At 37.5% G+C, this 14037-nt stretch overlaps 3 protein-coding genes across 3 annotated transcripts; all 3 read right to left on the bottom strand.

Annotated features, from left to right (window-relative positions):
• Nucleotides 1-142: 142 nt before the first annotated feature.
• On the bottom strand, nucleotides 143-2325 carry LOC139739912 (5-hydroxytryptamine receptor 1A-like). Its single transcript, XM_071650516.1, has 2 exons — nucleotides 1432-2325; nucleotides 143-418 (listed from the first exon to the last, which is right to left on the bottom strand). Exons 1-2 carry the CDS (start codon nucleotides 2323-2325, stop codon nucleotides 143-145), a joined length of 1170 nt encoding a protein of 389 aa, XP_071506617.1.
• A 2634-nt stretch (nucleotides 2326-4959) lies between these two features.
• LOC139739902 (muscarinic acetylcholine receptor M2-like) lies at nucleotides 4960-6701 on the bottom strand. The gene is made up of 2 exons (XM_071650505.1): nucleotides 5808-6701; nucleotides 4960-5235 (listed from the first exon to the last, which is right to left on the bottom strand). Exons 1-2 carry the CDS (start codon nucleotides 6699-6701, stop codon nucleotides 4960-4962), a joined length of 1170 nt encoding a protein of 389 aa, XP_071506606.1.
• Nucleotides 6702-9694: 2993 nt separating this feature from the next.
• On the bottom strand, nucleotides 9695-11700 carry LOC139739891 (5-hydroxytryptamine receptor 1A-beta-like). The gene is made up of 2 exons (XM_071650495.1): nucleotides 10801-11700; nucleotides 9695-9970 (listed from the first exon to the last, which is right to left on the bottom strand). The coding sequence occupies exons 1-2, from the start codon at nucleotides 11698-11700 to the stop codon at nucleotides 9695-9697; spliced, it is 1176 nt and encodes a 391-aa protein (XP_071506596.1).
• Between the last annotated feature and the right edge of the window lie 2337 nt (nucleotides 11701-14037).

Below are 14037 nucleotides of genomic sequence, written 5' to 3'. Positions count from 1 at the left end.
GCAACAAATAGAAGATGAACACAATTGAAACCTCTCATATTGTCTAACATTGGTGCATTCGTGCACAACAGGATCGAGATTTTGTACAAGTGATAATGGGTTATGGCTCTCAATTTTATTTTGTTATATCAATTTCTATGATCTATCTACCACGGCAGCTTATCATATTTCTGAGTGTAGCCCTTAGAAGTGGTTGGGTGATCGCGTAGGAAATGGGGTTCAGAAGGCTGTTGCCAAACGCCAACCAGCTGACGAAAATATATACTGAACGGGGTAGGCCGGGCACGATGAGGACCGGTTCAATGGCGTAGATGAGTTGGATGATGCTGTATGGTAGCCACGAAATCACGAAAGACAGGACAATGAAGAGAAGCGTACGTTGTGCCTTTCTCGTCTCGGCTGCCGACTCACGCTCCTCCTACATGTTTGGAAAAGAAGAGGATGGGATTGTTCTGGCGCTATCACCGGGGAATCTTGTTTCTTCCCATAGAAGTGGATATAGCTAGGGGTGGAATACAGTATGTTCCAAAAGATTACAACGGGACCCTCCACAATGATAAATTTAAAGAATAGTGAATCAATCCAACAGCAATTTCAAGGTATAAAACTATAACTTATTATCGTCATCTTATACAGGATACCCTATCCGATTTGATTCAGTGGTCAAAGAGAAATGAGGAGGGGTTTTTTTTGAGCATATCAGTTCTGTCCATTGTGTTCACTCATTATGCAGTTCCAAGAGCATCCAAGTACTAAACTCGGAAGAATCAGAACCACATTTCTCTGTGATCACTTAACCAAATCGAATGGGGTTTTCTGCAAACTATAGCTAAGATGTTATATTTTAAGACCCTGAAGTAGCATTTAGGCAAGTTCATCATATTGGAAGTTATCAATGCGAAAATCCGATTGTAATTTTTTGGGGGACATACTGTATTATGAACTTTTAATTATACGTGATTACATACAATTGTTTTTTATCATTATTTCATGAAAATGATTATCAAATATGTAAGAAGGTCATATTTGCAATTTGTCGAACTATGAAGACTTCTACGCCCCCCCCCCCCCCCCGGAAAAAAAAAAGAATAATCTGAAGGTAGGCCAGTTACGACCAATTCATTTCACTACAAAGTAAATGGTAGGCATTGTCAAAATTTCTTTTCAAATGATATGCGAGTATTGCAAATTCGTCTTGACATATCGACCTAGTTTGGCACACCTTACAGTAGTTTAAGCCTTGCTTGCACAGAAGTATGCTTGATAAAATGGGTTCAAAGCTACGCAGACGAGTCATTTCTTCACCAAAAGATAGATAGATAAATAAACAATAATAAATGACTGTACGTTTCAATTCCGAGAAACACTTTTGGGGGGCTTTTTGTGGAAATTGCTTCCAATAAAAGGGAAAATAATTGTAGGATATCTTACCGTTTGTACAAAGTCTTTCAGAGGTTTGTTTTGTACATGCATCTTAGACAAGTTCATTGCAACATGGTCGTCCTTGACAGATCCAACGTGGGTGTCATTTGGAGGTGTAATTGACGAGAATTCTCTCATACTACCCGTTACTGGATTATTTCCAATTGTGGCGGCATCTTTGTTTCCTTGAGATGACATCATGTTCTTGACATTCTTGCCTCCAATCGTCTTTCGTATCTTCCTGAAGATTCGAAGGTAAAGAACAACAATCAAAACTAAAGGCAAGTAAAACAGGACAAAAATGTTGACAATATAAGTCCCAGGAATGTTGGTGTGTCGACGTAAACAATGATGTCCGTTATCGAAGTTGTCAATGAACTCCCAAACTGTAACAAACGGCATCCAAAAAGCAAGAGCAGCGATCCATGCCAGGGAGTTGACGAAAAGTGCTTTACGTTTGCTGCGAGTCATATAGTGGTTGATTGGGTCGTAGGTCGCACGATGGCGGTCGGCGCAGATGATCACGACAACAAAATTAGAAGAACTGGTGACCGCCTGACCGAGTCCACCAAGGATCTTACAAAACACTTGGTTTAAAGGATAGTAGCCAAAATAGGTATGGACAACGCCGGTGATGAGATTAAGACCAACGAGAAGATCGAGAATAGACAGGTTGATGATAAAGTAGTTGTTGTAGGTGCGAAGTCGTTTTTCCATGCCAAATGCTGCAAGGGACAGGCAGTTTGCAGCAATGATTAATGTTGTGAACAGCATCGGCCAAAAAAGTCGATGGATGTTAACAAACTTTGACGGGGCTACAGGAATCTCTCTTTCAATCTCGTTTTCTGTATCATTTTCAAACTCGATCTCAGGGGCTAATGTCACAGACGGAGTCCATGCCATGGTCGACATACTGCAGAGTAATATTTTTAATGGTTCCCCGTGTCTTGCTTCATGGAAAAGTTCTAGTCCTCCTCGACTTCTTGTGGTAATATCTGATTAGTCTGAGCAAGTGACGTATGTGTTTATATGTGTACAATTATATCAATATTTGTATGCAGCTAAGAAATATGATATGTCGTGTATGTTTTCAAGTTCAAACTGTAAGAATTTTGTATTCATGAATATGTTTTGATAATCTATACCTCAGCATATCACGTGTCCATATAAAATGATTGAAATCATCTTACGGTTGATTTCGTCTTTGCATTCTTTCTTTTTTTCTTCACGGGTACTTCATGAACGAACTTTCAAGAAACAAACTTCCCCGAGACCTCAGGAGGGAGCAATTGATCACTACATATGGCACTTTGTGTTATTTGCTTGACATTTAATGGGCGAACCAAGGGTAAAAGTCAAAAGCATTTAGGATTCTTTCCATAACAGAACATGAATCGATCGGATCGTTTCTTTTTTCGAGTATAGACAGCAGTGCAGGAACCTGATTGGCTGTCAAATATCAAACAAAATTTTCTGTCTTAACAGACATTTTTATTTCATTACAAATCTAGAAAAGCGTTCATTGCTCATTCTTGGATGCCCCTATTCATGGAATCTTAGAATCAGAAATAGTGCGGATGCAAGTAAAATTTACTGATCGAACCAATCGATATTAAGCTCTTTCGTGGCATGACTCGATCTTCCGTCAGTGCTGTTTGAACGAACGACGGTAATAGAAAGGAATAAAAAGGAGAAATGGTGGACTTCGATCCAGTTTGCAAAGAAAAGATAACATCTTACATTCTCCTTGACAATTTCAAAACTACGGGCCTGAATGACTGAATGACTATAGAAATCCATTAGGAGAATACTCTTCCACTTTTACCCTAAATCAGAAAATCGTGCGTCTCACGTCCAAATGACATTCACAATCAAATCTGGTATGATAGGTATTCTTATACCTTAAAGGCATTGGTGATAGAGAGGGTTGTGGAAATGGGCAGAACTCATTTTGATGATTAATATGTGGAGAAAAAGAAATCAAATATGAAAAAAAAAATCACATTCAATATGGCGCCTTAGCAATTTAGTGATGTATTATGATAGTTTATCTGCTGATAGACAATGGACAGGGTCAATATGTAATAAATTCAGTCACATTTACTGCATGCTGTTTCGCTTTTTCATCAGCTCTTCTAATGAGTTTAGGCATAAACTCATTGTATATATGTATGTGTATGAATATGAAATATATTCAACCTGAGGCTGGAAATAAATATGCAACACAAATACCGCATTTAGCCTTCGCATCTTCCCGCGTCAAGAAGAATGTTGAACAAATAATGCTTGGGGGAATTTCAATAGAAAGAATGAGTTTCTCTACAACATTATCATTTATTTTTATTTTTTGTTTGTTCTTAAACATAAATAGATCGAAATTCGGCATTAATTCAAACTGCTAATGTCATATCTCCAGACCAAAAAAAAAAAATAAGATAGCAAAAATTACGTTACCTCTAGAGAGTCCAATCATTTTGAGCGCACCAAAAATGCACATTCATTCATTTGATTTTTTTTTTTTTTGGGGGGGGGGGACAAAATTTCTTATTTAACAGTATTTCCATAATATCAGTTTTACAAAATACTTTTATGCCTGGACATTACTGGTAATCTTATCTAGATAACAAACTGCATTGTCTGTCCCAAAATCTGCTCACTTAGCACTAAGCTTCAGTGATTTTGTATAACTTGTAGCAATGTTGATATTGCTATATGTAGGGCCGACGGAACGAGGGGAGGGGGCGCCCCAACTCTTTTTTGCATAATTAATATGGTCTTGTTAGATAACTTTTTTAATTGCTTGTCAGTCGATAAATTCCTGGAAGTGGCGCCAGAAAATGTTACGCTCACCGTTTGTTTGGGTTTTTTTCGGCTTGTCAGTCGACTTTTGGACACGATTAACTTTCATCCAAAATATTCCCCTTCCATTCTCAAAATCGACCGCCCTGTTTTCTCATAAAACTGGGCCCCTTCATTTTTTACACATATATAGCGCCGGCCCTGATGTACGTCAACGTGTACAGGCAAAAAAGCAAAATCTAATGACTGTTCTTTTTTCCCTTTCTAATCACTGGTGTTATAGCTGAATTTTACTCCAATCTTGAATGCGTATCCTATTTTTGTTGTCATAATTTATTATCACCTTGCCATAATTTTATTTTCGTTCGCTTAACTTTTTATGTAACTCATATCATTCCCTTCCTAAAAGTATATATAGAATTACTCGCAGCATCTAGGCAACACTCGCAGACACTAGTGATTATAAAAGTCTATGACATGCTCATACATGTCTACACATTTCAAATAGGGAAAAGAGACAGTTAAAAAATGATGTTCCTCACTTAATCAATCAATCAATTAATCATACATACAAATTAGTTCAAAGCAAAGATGAACAGAATTGAAACTTCTCATATTGTTTAACATTGGTGCATTCGTGCACAACAGGATCGAGATACAACTTAAAATGGGTTATGGCTTACATACATTTTTATCTATTTTTTGTTACACTAGAGAGAGAATTTTAAATTTTATGATCTATCTGCCACGGCAACTCAACATATTTCTGAGTGTAGCCCTCAGAAGTGGTTGGGTGATCGCGTAGGAAATGGGGTTCAGAAGACTGTTGCCGAACGCCAACCAGCTGAAGAAAAGATATGCTGAACGGGGTAGGCCGGACACAATGCGGACCGGTTCGACGGCGTAGATGAGTTGGATGATGCTGTAAGGCAACCACGAAATCACGAAAGACAGGACAATGAAGAGAAGCGTACGTTGTGCCTTTCTCGTCTCGGCTGCCGACTCACGCTTCTCCTACATGTTTAGAAAAGAAGAGGATGGGATTGATCTGGCGCTATCACTTAGGTCTTTTGTCTCTTTCCAAAGGAGTCTCATAGCTACGTGTAGAATATCATGAAATTTCACTTCTACGTGATTACTTACAATTGTTTTTTATCATTATTCCATGAAAATGATAATGAAACATGTAAAAAGGGCGTATTTGTAAATTGTGGAAGTATGAAGATTTCTAACCACCCCCACCCCGAAAAAAAAAATGCTCTGAAGGTAGGCCAGTTTGGGGCAATTCATTTCACCAGAAAGTAAATACCAGGCATTTGTAGTTTTTTGCTTCAAATTTATTATAATTTTGACATATCGGCCTAAAATGGCACACCTTACAGAAGTTTAAATCTTGATTCTACATAGATATGTTTGATAGATGGTTAAACATTTATGCAGACGAGTCGTTTTTTAATCGAAAAAAAAGATAGATTCATGACTTTACGTTTCAAATCCTAAAAAACTTTTACTGTTTTTTTTGTGGGAATTGCTTCAAATATAAAAAACGAATAAAACGAATATAATTGTAGGATATCATATCTTACCGTATGTTCAAAGTCTTTCAGGGGTTTGTTGTGTCCATGACTCTTAGACAAGCTCATTGCAACATGGTCGTCCTTGACAGATCCAAGGTGGGTGTCATTTTGAGCTGTAATTGACGAGAATTCTCTCATACTACCCGTTACTGGATTATTTCCAATCATGGCGGCATCTTTGTTTCCTTGAGATGACATTATGTTCTTGACATTCTTGCCTCCAATTGTCTTTCGTATCTTCCTGAAGATTCGAAGGTAAAGAACAACAATCATAACTAAAGGCAAATAAAACAGGACAACAATATTGACTATATAAGCCCCGGGAATGTTGGTGTATCGACGTAAACAATGATGTCCGTTGTCGAAGTCGTCAATGAACTCCCATACTGTAACAAACGGCATCCAAAAAGCAAGAGCAGCGATCCATGCCAGGGAGTTAACGAAAATGGCTTTACGTTTACTGCGAGTCATATAGTGGCTGATTGGGTCGTAGGTAGCACGATGACGGTCGGCGCAGATGATCACGACAACAAAATTAGAAGAACTGGTGACGGCCTGACCGAGTCCACCAAGGATCTTACAAAACACTTGGTTCAAAGGATAGTAGCCAAAGTAGGTATGGACAACGCTGGTGATGAGATTTAGACCAACGAGGAGATCGAGAATAGACAGGTTGATGATAAAGTAGTTGTTGTAGGTGCGGAGGCGTTTCTCCACGCCAAATGCTGCAAGGGACAGGCAGTTTGCGGCAATGATTAGTGTTGTGAACAACATCGGCCAGAAAAGTCGATGGATGTTAACAAACTTTGAATGGACTACAGGAACCTCTCTTTGGATCTCGTTTTCTGTATCATTTTCAAACTCGATCTCAGGGGCTAATGTCAGAGACGGAGTCCATGCCATGGTCGACATACTGCAGTGTAATATATTTAATGGTTCCTCGTGTCTTGCTTCATGGAAAAGTTCTAGTCCTCCTCGACTTCTTGTGGTAATATCTGATTAGTCTAAGCAAGTGACGTATGTATTTGTATGTGTATAATTATATTAATATTTATATGTAGTGCAGAAATATGATGTGTCGTGTATGTTTTCAAGTTCAAACTGTAAGAATTTTGTATTCATGGATATGTATTGATAATGAATACCTTAGCATATCACGTGTCCATATAAGATGACTGAAATCATCTTACGGTTGATTTCGTCGCTGCGTTCTTTCTTTTTTCTTCAATTACTTCATGAACTGACTAAGTTTCAAGAAACAAACTTCCCTGAGTCCTCGGGAGGGAGCAATAAATCACTTCATATGCCACTTTGTTTTATTTGTTTGACATTTAATGGGTGAACCAAGAGTAAAAGTCAAATACATTTAGGATTCTTTGCACAATAGAACAAGAATCGATTAGATTTTCAAGTATAGGCAGCAGTGCAGGAACCTGATTGGCTGTCTAATATCAAACAAAATTTCTGTCTTAACAGAAGAATATATTTCATTACAAATCTCGAATGTTGCTCATTGCTCACTCTTGGATGCTCCTATTCAAGAGAGCTTAGAATCAGAAATGGTGCAGATGCAAGCAAAGTTCACTGAAAGAACTAATCGATACTTGGCTCTTTCGTGACATGATTCGATCTTTCGTCAGTGCTGTTTGAACGAACATCGACAGTAGAAAAGAAAGCAGAAAGGAGAAATGATGAACTGCGATCCACTTTACAAACGAAAAAGAATATCTTACATTCTCCTTTACAATTTCAAAACTGCGGGCCAGAATGACTGAATGAGTTTAGAATTCCACTAATCGTATACAATATTCTACTTTTACCTCAAATCTGAGACTCGCGCGTCTCACGTCCTAATGACATTCACAATTAAATCTGGCATTATAGGTATTTTTATGCCGAAAAGGCATTGCTGATCAAGAGGGCTGTTGAAAATGGGCAGAATTCGTTTTGATATGTGGAGAAAAAGAAATCAAACATTAGAAAATCATATTCAATACGGCACCACATCTAGCAATTTAATACTTTGCGATAGTTTATCTGTTCATGAGCGGTGGAAGGTCAATGCATTGAGTCCAGTTACATTAACTGCATGTTGTTTCATTTACATTTTCGGTGGGGTATTTTTGTCAGCTTTTCTAATGAGGCTTCACATACGATGATTGCATGTATGTATGTGTGTAAGTGTTTGATTGTGAAATATGTTTAACCAGGGGCTTGAAATAAACGTTCAACAGTAATACCGCATATTCCCGCGTCAGGGGGAAATATTGAACAAATGATGACTAGGGAATTTTGATAAAACGAAATGAAGATTTCGCCCGACATTTCAAATAGGAGTTCTTCTACAACATTCATCTATTGTTCTATATGTCTTTATTTTGTCTTAAACTTAAGTATAAAAAAAATCGACTTCAATTGAAAGTAATATTGTTTCTACATCATGATATATACGAGAAAATAATGAAAAAGAAATAGCAAGAGCTATATTCCCTTTATGATAACAATGATAATAATAATGATAATGATAATAATAATAATAACAATAGCATCAATGACAACATTTCGTCGATGAAATGACTGATTTCGTAATGAAATAGGTCATGCCCACACTTGGAGCTCCATACAAATTGTCCATGGTTTAAACCATGGTTTCATTTGTACCACCTTCGTGAATTCGGGCAGTGAAATAGGACAACCTTAACTCATTTTAAAACAACTGCCTAAACCCCTTAAACCAGTTAACTATGTTTCTCCTTAGTTCGGTTCCATTAGGTATAGACACTGGTTTTAATGTATTTACATAGATTCCTTCTGTATTTCTGCGTTTCTCGATTTGCTCGCATCACACATACATGGCTCTTCATAAATTTGATAGAAGGATAAAGCCTGAATATTTTATGATTATTGAAATGACGGAAATATTTGATCATAAGGAATAAAACGTTAGCTCTACCTGACCCGATCATCACTTAAAAAATCATAAGATAAACAACTTTCCATAATGTCAGACAACTATGTCAATGTATGTGTTCTGAGTTTATCTTTTTGTGGATCGTCATCAAAGTTGTTTAATGTAACAACAACACTCTTTGCCCATTTCCCTCAACATCGAAATAGGACTTAAAACTCACGAGTGAGAAATGTGAAGATTCTTTCATTAGAAGTGTGTTTTACATATCAAGCGCAGTTTTTTTTTTACCATAGTCTTACAAAATGACATTTTAAGGCGAGGTTATTTTCAATACCAAATGTAAGTAAGGTGAAAGGCACAAGATTACCCTTCTGCATACTGGAGAAAACGTTTCTACGATTTTGAAAAACTCATTGTGTGTTTCAAAGCACTTCGTTTTATATTGTTGTTGACTTTAGGCAACAGGAACAATGTCTTCTACACCTTAATATCAGATGCTGCTGAACCACCTCGTTGGACATTCGATTCAGGAAGCTGCGTCCGGGATAAGGCCGTCGGAGAAAGTGAAATATCTTAAGCCCTTGTCACACTTTGCTGGATAGGCACAGGTAATTGTCATGTGACTAAGCCGTGGGTGTGCGTTCAATGTGCTGTACATAGTCGTTCTAGCCGTTCCATATCTTGCACCGACGGACTTTACAGGAGGCCTGGCGGGTCGGAACGGGTGGAATACTACAAATTCCAGGAACGATACAGGAGAAAACGTGCAATTATAAGGACAAGGGTCGGATTGCGCTATCCGTTTTGATGTAAAACTTAAAAACACTATTTTATATGTATTTACTTTTCATCTTTTATTTCGTGCACAACATCATGTTAATAGTGTGCAAGAGTGATAATGGGTTAAAGATGTGTGTTTTTTTTTTGGGGGGGGGGGGGGTGAGGAGGGTTGTTACACCTCGGAGAGAATTTTAATCACTGAAACTTATCTGCCACGGCAGGTTATCATTTTTCTGAGTGTAGCCCGTAACAGTGGCTGGGTGATAGCGTAGGAGATGGGGTTCAGGAGACTGTTGCAGAACGTCATCCAGCTGAAGAATAGCCTTACTGAACGGGGTAGGCCGGGTACGATGAGGACCGGTTCGACGGCATAGATGAGTCGGATGATGCTGTTTGGCATCCACGAAATCACAAAAGACAGGACAATGAAGAGAAGCGTACGTTGTGCCTTTCTCGTCTCGGCTGCCGATTCACTCTTCACCTATATGTAATATGGAAGAGATAGAGCAAGAACGGTAATAATCTATCAGCGTGGCCTCCTTGTTCTTCCTGAAGAAGCGGCTATTGGTAGAAGTAAAATGTTATTAAGTTTTAATTTTACATGATTACGTGCCATTAAGAGAAATGATTATTTTTCCTTCATTCTGGTGACTCCATGATCATTGTTAAATCACTATTTTTCAACTATTATTTTTTATTATCGTGGATACGGCAATAATATGTGCAGAAGGATGTGCGTGCAATTTTGCCGGAACCTCGACAACTTGTCCTCTAGAACCAGGGTAAGTGAGTTACGAGCACTGCTATTACTTGCATATAAATTATTATGTTTAAAAGTGCAATCATGACATGTGCATTGTATGAAGCTATGCTGTTGATACATAGTTACTATAAAGATGGATTTTAATTGACGAAGGCGAGTACCGCAATGATTAAATTATAAGTTATCATAATGTTGCTTTTGTGTTAGTTATCTGCGTCTTGACGTATTGGCATGTGGCACCCTACGATTGTTTACACCTTGACTTTTCAGAGATTTGTTTTGTTAATGGATAAACAGAAATGCAGATGCGTGTCTTCTTCACAAACATACAAATATGTCATTCTTTATTATGTAATTTCTTTCCCTGCATGTTTGCCATTTCGCCTCTAACTATCTTGGATCGAAAGAACAGGCCTCTTTTGACCAAAAAAGAACAAAAAATAGAAGAATAAAACGAATGGCTTTTACTCTTTTACTCCTTTATTTCTTACTGTTTTTGTGGGTGACGTGTTCTAATAGGAAGATTTTTATATTGTATGATATCTTACCGCATGTCCAGAGTCATTCAGAAATTTGCTGTGTCCGCGCATCTTTGGCAAGCTCATAGAAACATCGCGTTTCTTTTTGACAGACTGAACATGAATGCCATTCGGAGATGTAAATGACGAAGTCGAGAATTCTCTCATATTACCACCCATTGCTGAAGTATTCATAATTGTACTGGCGTGATCGTTTCCTTGAGATGTTTTCCTGACATTCTTGCCACCGACCGTCTTTTGAATCTTCCTAAAGATTCGAAGGTAAAGAACAACAACCAAAACTAATGGCAGGTAAAACAAGACAGTAATGTTGACGACGTATGCCCAAGGATTGTGAGTAAATCGACGAACGCAATGGCGTCCATTGTCGAAGTCGTCAATGAACTCCCAGACTGTAACAAACGGCATCCAAAAAGCAAGAGCAGCGATCCACGGCAGGGAGTTGACGAAAAGTGCTTTACGTTTACTGCGAGTCATATAGTGGTTGATTGGGTCGTAGGTCGCACGATGACGGTCGGCGCAGATGATCACGACGACAAAATTAGAAGAACTGGTGACCGCCTGACCGAGTCCACCAAGGATCTTACAAAACACTTGGCTCAAAGGATAGTAGCCAAAGTAGGTATGGACAACGCCAGTGGTGAGACTTAGACCAACGAGGAGATCGAGAATAGACAGGTTGATGATAAAGTAGTTGTTGTAGGTGCGCAGTCGTTTTTCCACGCCAAATGCTGCAAGGGACAGACAGTTTGCGGCAATGATTAATGTTGTAAACAACATCGGCCAAAATAGTCCATTGATGTTAACAACTTTGGAAAGGACTACAGGAACGTCATTTTGTGTCTCGTTTCCAGTATTATTTTCAAATTCGATCTCAGGGGGTAACGTAAAAGACGGAGTCCATGCCATGGTCGACATACTGTACCCTATGCTATCGTTGTCATTAATGAAATATTTTTTATAGTTCAGTTGTCTCGTTAGATGGGATATTTCTTGATCGTGCTCCTTGACGTGATGTTTTCGATATCTCTGAGCAAGTGGTTTATACATATATATATGTATATATACAATATATACATACATATATATATATATATATATATATGTATATATATATTATATCAGTATACAGGTTTGTAGTCAAGCACTGTCAAGCGTATAAGAATTGTATGATATAATACTTCGTACTGACAATCTATATATCTAAGAATCTTTCCTCTATCGTTTATGGTTAACATTGTTGAGAGTATGAATGTTGTCTTTCCTTTCTCTTTATTTTTCAAATTGTTTGCTGGAAAAGAGTTTTCAGAAACAAACTCTTTTGAGTGATTTGAGGAAAAGAGGAATTGATCAATACAAGTGCCACTTTATGTTATTTGCCTGAATTAATTCATCAGTGGACTAAGTTCATAGTCTAAAGAATCTACACGAATCTTAGCACAATAGAACAGGAATCAATCGGATTTTCTTTTTTGGTTTATGTGTGTGTGTGTGTGTGTGTGTGTGTGTGTATGTGTGAGTGGTCAGAAATGCAGGAACCTGATTGGTTATCAAATATCAAACAAAATTTTCTTTTTGAACAAAATAACTTACGTATAGTGTTCAATCCTGAAAAGAATTCTTAGCCCGCTCTTGAGTGCTCTTATTCAGGAAACCTCCGAATCACAAAGGATATGGATGCATAAGGATTTAACTGAGTGGAAATCAATAGTCAGCGAGTCACGATTCAATCTTTTCTGCCATTTCTGTTTGAAAGAACGTCCTTCAATAGAGAAAAATAGGGTTAAAAGATGATGGTATGGTATTTTGCAGACTATATATTGCATTTTTCTGATAACCTCAAATCCCTGGGCTTGAATGGTTGAAGAATTCTATTCAGTGATAGAATCCTCTATTCCCACTTTAGGTGAGAGATTTGTCCACGTGGAATAAGCGGTATTTCCCGTCCATATGGCATCAACAAACAAACCTGGGTGATAAGTTCGTTTATGCTCGTAAGGGATAAATGGTGAGAGGGTAAACTATAATGTTGCGTACTTTTTGAATATTAACACAAAAATACGTACTAACTAAAGTACTGCATCCTCCCACGAGTGTTTGTGTATGTATATGTGTGAAAAATAGTTGTATTTTTTTATTATTATTATTATTATTATCATTATTATTATTATTATCAATGGATTACAAAAAGTGACGGTTGTCAATGTATTAACTCGTTCTAATATGTGGAGAGAGAAAAAAAATCAGGGAAGTTGCATTCAAAACGACACTACATTTGAATAGGGATATGCGTGGTAGTAATAGCCTGCTCACTTGAATGGTGCTTACTTCTTATGATAATGTCTTCTGCATTTCTATCATGTGTATTATATTTAGATAAGCACATTTTTTTTCTCTTAATCCACAGGTGCACAATATTCTTCAGCTTGAATATGCATATAATGACACCTGCATGTCTTAACATAAATTATCATGAAAATGTTGTACATTACATTTAATTATTTGCCTGTTTCCAAGTGTTTTCACTTATTCAAATATTACTCAATAACTTTTTATAATGACCTTTGTGCTACATTGTATATTACAAAAAGCGTGGAAAAATTGAAAAAGGAGAAAAACGAATGGAAAAACTATAAAACAACAACAACAACCATATGGATTCCACCTGTACCTTTACGTTTCTGGATTTGGGCGTATTAGACACTAACTAGATCCCCCTGAATGATTTGAACAAATAGAATGATTACGCTAAGATTCATCGTAACTTTTGTTTTATATTATAGTAAAATGATACATGGAACGAGCCTGGAAATTTTAGAAACGTAAAATGTACTAGATACGCTTATTACTTGTAATAATCACGCGCAAATCTCCCGTAAACCCAAGGACGTATCATGTTCAAAGTCAATCTTTTCACGAAACGTCATTATATTATTATTTCAAACTATAGCATGACTTACACTAGTGAGAGATAGAGGGAAATGTGTAAAGATGATTTCGTAAGTTTCCCAAGTTTAAATAGACATAAAACCCAGACAATCCGGTATAGGTCCGGATAAACGTGGGCCTGATCGATGGCGTAGAGGAGTAGGACGATGATTTGAAGTAGCCAGGCGATCACAAACCGGGCAAAGAGACTTGTATACATGTACGGAGGAGATAAACTTGACTATGATTGTTTCAGATTGTGTTTATAAATAAAGCATACTTTTCGTTCTTATATTGATCTCAATTTGTACGTCTACT

Source organism: Diadema antillarum, unplaced genomic scaffold (assembly GCF_040938485.1).
Source record: "Diadema antillarum isolate AM-2024a unplaced genomic scaffold, OU_Dant_1.0 scf00000029, whole genome shotgun sequence".
Lineage (NCBI taxonomy): Eukaryota > Metazoa > Echinodermata > Echinoidea > Diadematoida > Diadematidae > Diadema > Diadema antillarum.
Note: the sequence above shows the minus strand (reverse complement) of the source record. Positions and strands in the feature narration are given on the sequence as shown.